The sequence below is a fragment of the Heliangelus exortis genome, chromosome 1, assembly GCF_036169615.1.
Source record: "Heliangelus exortis chromosome 1, bHelExo1.hap1, whole genome shotgun sequence".
NCBI classification, from domain to species: Eukaryota; Metazoa; Chordata; class Aves; order Apodiformes; family Trochilidae; genus Heliangelus; species Heliangelus exortis.
The window spans coordinates 149,262,048-149,269,371 of NC_092422.1; the positions used below are offsets into that span (position 1 = coordinate 149,262,048).

A 7,324-nucleotide genomic window follows, 5' to 3' on the forward strand; every position below is an offset into this window, starting at 1 on the left:
TAAAGACAAGATTACTCCAGGATTTCCACAATACTTTCTGCATTCACTGGACACAGAAAAATGCTAACAAAAAAACCCCTAAACCAAACCCTTGAGGGAAGCATAGAAAAAGGACAAATGTGCTTTATTAAGGTCTTCCAACTTAGTACAACAATAGGGATAACCAAATTTGCTAGCCAGTTTGTGTGTCTGACTGAATAAAAAAAAACACTCCCTTTTGTTACTCCATGACAGGCTGCTTTCTGATCCTGACTGAACATTATATACTTAGATTTTCAGCTCTGCAAAAGGATTGTCACAAGAATCTCAGTTCTACAAAGGCCTTAAAGCATTAGAGAAGAAGCAAACGTGCATTTAGAAAGTAAAGCTTCCCTTTTGTAAGATTACCTTACCATTCCACATTCACAGAGCATTCCAGTAATTTTAGATAAACCAAACACAGACATGTGGTTTATCTGCTCTTAAAACAGAGAGCACTTAGGCCTCTATTTGCTACTGTGGATATGAAGTACATGACATTCTCAATAAAAACTCAGAACATGCTGAATGCCTGCTCAGGCCTTGTTAACACTTCTTTGGAGAAAACCTAGTATTACATATTGAATTGTAATAGAGAGTGTCAAAGTACAAACTCCTCACTTACCTTTCTGATTAGAAAGACAAAACTTTCAGCAGCAAAGTTTCTGATGTGAAGTTTGTGGTGAGCCAGGAGGGTGCTGTACAGGCTACAAAGACAGAAAATAATCTGCTGTCTAAAAGGCAATGCCACCAACTGGTTTGAAAACTTATTTTTAAAACTTACGTTTAAAACTTAAAACGTAATTTTTTGCTGCCTTTTACAAACACTAAGAATCTCTCCTCTTAGAGGGGAAGGAAATACCTTCCTTGATTCCTTTCCACTCTTCCCAGGTCAAGAACACAACTTAGCAAAGAAGGTCAAATGACAATACCAGGCAAATTAAGCCACATTCAGAAACACCTCTACAATCTCTGGATCCACAAAGATTCAATTGCAGCATCAACATTTTCAACTTATGTATTCAAAAGCAGTAATTGAGACCAAAGTTGATTTGATAAGCCACATCTGTATTTCAGTTGAGCTAGCAGGCTCTTCTACGCACTCAACACCAAGTTTCTAAAGCTGTAATTTACAGGGGTGATAAATACTTGCAGTTCTCTGGTATCTGTAACAGTTGCAGGTGGCTGAGCACATGTTCAGTGCAGAGTGAGTGGTGCCTCACATTCACAGCCAAGCAGATGGGGTTTTTTCAATATGCCTGACCAGCTTTTGCTGGGCTGGGGGGGAAACCTGTAGCCCCTTTTTGGCTCCATCTGTTCTAAATTGAAATCAGAAGGAAGCAACATGGACCCACTGGCTATGACAAGAAGAGGAGCTCTGCTACTACAGCAATGTAAGACTGAACAAGAATTCATACTGGGTCAGGCCACAGGTCCACCCAGCCCAGTATTCAGCCTACAGCAGCAACCAGAAGCAGATGCCTGGGAAAGGCTTAAAAACAGGGCAAGCACATACAAAATCAGCTTTCAATCACCAGCAGCTCAGGGAGTCCCCAAGCCAGAGGTGGCTCTGATGCATTTGGTAACCCCCTCCAACTTGGCCAGCTTCCCTTTGAACCTATGCCAAACTTCCACATCCACAGCATCCTGCAGCGAGGAGTTTCAAAGTGTACAGAATTGTGCATACATCGTCTGCTTTATGAGTAAACAGACAGGAAAAATGGAAAAACACAGAAGGGAAAACATTGGGAAAGGAGCAATTAAAGACTCTAAGGAGTCCATTCAGTGTTTTACTCTAGGTGTCAGCAACTGGAAAAGACATAAATAATACAACTATGAGTGAGGTACTTGACAGATACTCAAGAGATCTGTACTGAATTTAGACTTGGTCACAGGTTCGCGAGACAGCTCTGACAATCCAGTGCCTTTCTGAGCTTTGTTTGCCCAGCTGAGGTGGGTGCTTCCTCTCCTATCACCACAGGAGCAAAGAGGATCAAAGACTACAATCTGCAGACCAGCCTACATTTCCTCCTCTAATACAGTGGCCCATGTAGTCAGTAGGATCTCAAAGGAACTGCGTATGACAACAAAGCTCAGAGTCTCTCAGAGAGCAGGGAAAGCATGCAAACAAGAATACTGATGGAATAACCCATGTATTCATGTGGCAATCACATTCCTATAGCATCCAACAACTGCTGATCAAGACAAACATCAAACATGGCTTTTACCTGTATATATTGTGTATGTCCTTCACCATCAGTCTCCACAAGTATTTGTAGAGATAGGAAAGAGAGGTAAAAGCCCATTCCAGCAGCTCTGTGTCCTGTGTATCCAGTAACTTGGTGATGGCCCGGAAGAAGTCATGAAAGTGAGGATAGAAATCAGCCTGAAGATCTCGAGCCAGCTGCACCACTAGACTGCATTTCAGAAAATACACCAATGTTAATGCATTTCAAAAACAAACCAATAAAAACCTAGTCAAGCATTGCATAATCCAGCACAGTCTCTCTCAAACCAAAGAGAGAATCACCTTCTCACTTTTATTTAAATATCACCTATTAGGCAGTTGTGGATGCCAAGAATCTGAAATTTAAAAAAAAAAAAGCCAAGCAGATAACAGTAAACACAAAGACATAAAACATTAACAAAAAGCAAAACATTAGTATTCTGTCTGACACTCAGTAAGCACTCGGGCTAATTTGCTTGCCTTGCCATGGTTATTTTAAGACTGAAAACCATAAAGCTCTATTAGGAATATATGACCACTTTGGGCATCTCATTGTTTTATTTTCCTCAGGTACAACAAAAAAAAAAAAGAACTCTCACAACAGGACTCATGCTCACTACTACTTTTATCACCATATACTTACTCTAATAGGGGCTGATATGCAAGACTGCCTTCAACTTGCAAATGTGTCTTCAAACTCAGCACAATGTCACTCTGGTAATAGACCAGTTGGTTGAAGGATTGGCATTTGTTGACCACTTCACCATAGAATTGCACTGTTCAAAACAGAAAAGAGAAACCCCAAAAATTAGTCCAGTTCCTGGTAAACATGAAGAGTAAGAGCTCTCCAAAGCCCAATCCAAAAACCCGTCAATAAAAAGTCTCCCATTAGGCTATGGATGCAGAAGAAATGTATTTTAACATCTTAAGAAAAGCAGGAAACATGATTATAAATGACATACCAAAATGCTGAGTGAGGTTCAGTTCCCTCCATTTCCGTAGTCCTTCAAAAAAGTAGGTTTCAACCTCCTGTCAAAGCAAATATAAAAAAAAAAAAAAAAAATCAACCCTAGTGAATACAGCCTGTAAAGATGAGCAGTTCAAATGAAGAAAACTACCAAGTGCCTCAATTATTATAAGAATACTTAAAGAAATCTTCATTTCAGAAGGTGCTAGGGAATTTCCCTGAAAATAAGACTTTTCTTTCTAGAATCAAAACATATTCCAAAATACTTTCTTGTGACAGGACTTATTTGTGTGATTGCTTTGTGTGATTGTTGACTGGCCTTGATAATCTAAAATGTTGAGCCACATCCCAGACAGCATAAATGCTCTGGGATTTCTTTTGGCATCCTTTTATTTTACACCCATCTAGTGGGTAGGAAGTTCAGAAGAACAACCCAGCAGGCCAGGAGGTCATGGCCTGCAGAGCACTATATTCAGACTGCTGATCTATAGGACACATATAAATGACCCTTCTTTATGATCTACAGACATTTGCAAATGCTTTGTATACATGCTGCAAGCATTTCAACAACTCAGCACTGGTCCAGACCTATGACTGCCAAGTGCCACAGCAGCATCTTCACGCTCAGAAACACCTCAGAAGAGGCATCAGGATGACACTGCCAAGGAGTCTCTATGGCAATCCTGTGAAGCAAGTCCAAAAGGGGAACAAAGCACAAAATGAGGCTCCATGAAAGGCAGCTCTCCCAGGAGCTTCTTTACAGTTTCCTCCTGAATAAATTTCTTACATGAGATGCTCATCAAGCTTATCTCCTTGGGATACAGTTACAGAAAATGACCCAAATTGTTGTTCTCACCTCAGCGTAGCTCCCAGTTCTGTCAATCCGATGAATAATATCAATATTAACATTGCTTAAGCGTTCTGAAAAGGTCAGAAACTGTAAAACAAAAGGACATGTGCTATTTATGCTCTGAGAAAGGCCCTTCCCCTCAAGTAGCAGACACTCTGCAAGCACAAAACCCACTTCTGAAGATGGGCTGACAGATAGTATCTGTTGATCTATCAACAATAACACCAGAATTTTCAGGGAGAAGACAAAAAAAAAAAAAAAAAAAAAAAAAAAAAAAAAAAAAAAGTGTAAAATGCAAGATCCAACCCACTCCCTCTTTGCTCTGCACGACCACAGGCGGTGCCCGACACGTCTCCATCACCAGGTAAAAAAGATCCATGGAAATCTACCCAGACTTCAAGAAACTGCCCAGCTCTTGCCCTTCTCGAAACAACACCTAAGTTAATTCTCCCTCTGGATATAACTTATCATTAAATTATGTCAGCTTTGAACACGAGGGTTGCGGTGTGCCGTGCTGCGTGACACGGACGGTAACGGGGCTCACGGAGATGTCACCGAGTGCCAGGGAAAGGGGAAGAACCCACACTTCAGCCCGGCTGTCTCGGCTCCCGGCGGCCCCGGGTCTGCCACCCCGCCCGCCCTCACACCGCTCCGGGAACCGGGCACTTCCATTACACCCACACCGCCGGCGGAAAACTCAACACCGGGACACCGCCGGCGGAGACGCGGCACGGCGGGCGCTCACCCGGTGCGTGTTCCCCGACTTGTGGGCTGAGGACTTGCTCTTCATGGCGGCGGAGGAGACACTGCCCGGGCTCCAAGGCACAACGCAGCCCCGCACCCACAGCCACACGTGCGGCCCTACACACTGCGCGCCGCCATGCCGGCTGCGGGATGCCGGGAGGAGGAGGAGGGCACGCCGGCGGAAGGGGCGGGAGGTGGCTGCTATCCGGGGCGGGAGGTCCTCGATGAGGTGGTTCTGGGGTTGTGTTCTGGGGAAGGATTGGTCCCAGTCTTGTTTTAGCGGTGAGCGGCGTTTCCTTGAGAACTGATGGCTGCTGGTGGGTCTGAGCCTTCACTGCCCTTCTGAGGCACCTGCACTGCTCTGCAGCGCAGCCGGAGAGGTCACAGCGCAAACTGTTGCCATTCGCAATAGATCTCCCTCCAACCCTGATGGAGTAGCAGTATTAAACACCAGCCAGGCAGGCTGGCAGCAAAGTCTTGTGGGGTTTTTTTGTCGGTTCTTTTGTTTGTTTGTTTGTTTTTTTTTAAATTGGCTGGAAACGGAAGTGGTGAGGTACTCACAGACTGACTCCTGTTCTTACTTCTGCTGTCACAGTGGTTCCCAAGACTGTTTATCAATATGGTGATAGGCGCTGCGTAAATACAAATAAATATTAATATTATAAATATAAATATCTTAGGGGTTCGGAGCATCCCACCTCCACCCGCCTGTCTGCACTCTGGTGTAGGGCGGAAGTGCCCTCGGGAGTCGGGGGAATCAGGGAGAGAATGTGATATGGGGAGTGCAGCTCTCAGCAGAGCCTGAAGCAGCCACTCTGCCCAACAACTATGGCCCCTATTTTGATGCAGCCTTTTGTCCAGACCTAAAATAAACAAAAAAAACCCCACAAAAACAAAAAAACCCACAAAACCAACCAAACAAAAAAACTCACAAAAGCAAACCAAAGACTTGCAGCTTACAAGCCTTGGGACTTCTGCCTCTCCCTAGGCTGCCTGTCCTGCCTGTTGCAGGGAGCTCAAGGCCACCCTCAGAAACCAAGTGAGCAGGTTATTCAGACTGCAGGACACCAGGTTGCATTTGGGCACGGCAGAAGTTCACTGTTAGGACCACATTGGCACCCACTACTTTAGAACCATAGAAATTTAGGGGCTGGAAAGGACCCCTAGTCCAAAAGATCATCTAGTCCAAGACCCCTGCCAGAGCAGGGTCACCTACAGCAGGTCACACAGGAATGCTTCCAGGTGGGCTTGGAATGTCTTCAGGGAAGGAGACTCCACAACCTCCCTGAGCAGCCTGTGCCAGTGCTCTGTCATTCTCACAGTGAAAAAATTCTTTCTTATATTTATACAGAACCACCTGTGTTCCAGTTTATAACCATTGCCCCTTGTCCTACTGTTAGTCACCCCAGAGAAAAGCTTGACTCCATCCTCCTGGCACTCACCCCTTACATATTACCCCAACATTGATGAGGTGACCCCTAAATCTCCTCCAAGCTGAAGAGACCCAGCTCCTTCAGTGTTCCCTCATGAGGGAGATGTTCCACTCCCTTAATCATTTTGGTCTCTCCATGCTAGACTCTTTCAAGCTGTTCCCAGTCCTTCTGGAACTGAGGAGCCCAGAACTGGACACAATATTCCAGCTGCAGCCTCACCAGGGCAGAGTAGAGGGGGAAGAGAACCTCTCTCGATCTACTAACCACCCCCCTTCTAATGCACCCCAGGATGCCATTGGCCTTCTTGGCCACAAAGGCACATTGCTGGCTCATGGTCATCCTTCCATCCCCCAGCACCCCCAGGTCCCTTTCACATATGCTGCTCTCCCCCAACCTATAATGTTAGCTGGGGTTGTTCTTCCCCAGATGTAAGACTTTACCTTGTTGTAATTCATTAAATTTCTCCCCACCCAATTCTCTAGCCTGTCCAGGTCCCTCTGAATGGCATCACAGCCTTCTGCAGTGCCAGACACTCCACCCAGTTTTGTGTCATCAGCAAGTTTGCTGATAGTACACTCCATTCCCTCATCCAGGTCACCAGTAAATATACCGAACAGTACTGATCCCAGAACTGACCCTTGAGGGATTCGACTAGAGAAAGACTTTCAACTAGACTGCATCCCACTGACTACAACCCCCTGGCAAGAGAAGAGAATTCCTTGAAGAGACCCCACGAGTTTAACATTGCCAGGTGCATACAGAAAAGCTCCCCATGGGCAGGTAATACACTATTAACACGACAACCATCTGGACAGATAGAGGAACATACTCACTCCAGCACCGATGAAGCCAGAAAGCTACAGAGACAGCTGTTCGCTTCAAATCTTACTCTTCTGCTGCTGGAATAGTAAAGGGCTTTTCGTAGAATCATAGAATCATAGAATTGTCTGGGTTGGAAAGGACCTCTGAGATCATCAAGTCCAACCCTTGATCCACTGCCGCCGCAGTTACCAGACCATGGCACTGAGTGCCACGTCCAGTCTCTTTTTAAATATCTCCAGGGATGGAGAATCCACCACTTCCCT

At 45.0% G+C, this 7,324-nt stretch overlaps 1 protein-coding gene across 1 annotated transcript in view; it reads right to left on the reverse strand.

The window, feature by feature from the left end:
• UTP20 (UTP20 small subunit processome component) overlaps nt 1-4,972 on the reverse strand; it is a 65,479-nt gene extending 60,507 nt beyond the window's left edge. The window contains exons 1-6 of the mRNA XM_071732945.1: nt 4,808-4,972; nt 4,069-4,149; nt 3,208-3,274; nt 2,889-3,021; nt 2,247-2,435; nt 644-725 (exon numbers count right to left, since the gene is read on the reverse strand). Of these exons, the coding sequence (XP_071589046.1) occupies nt 644-725; nt 2,247-2,435; nt 2,889-3,021; nt 3,208-3,274; nt 4,069-4,149; nt 4,808-4,852 (597 nt within the window). The 5' untranslated portion in view covers nt 4,853-4,972. The remainder of the gene's footprint in view (nt 1-643; nt 726-2,246; nt 2,436-2,888; nt 3,022-3,207; nt 3,275-4,068; nt 4,150-4,807) is intronic.
• Between the last annotated feature and the right edge of the window lie 2,352 nt (nt 4,973-7,324).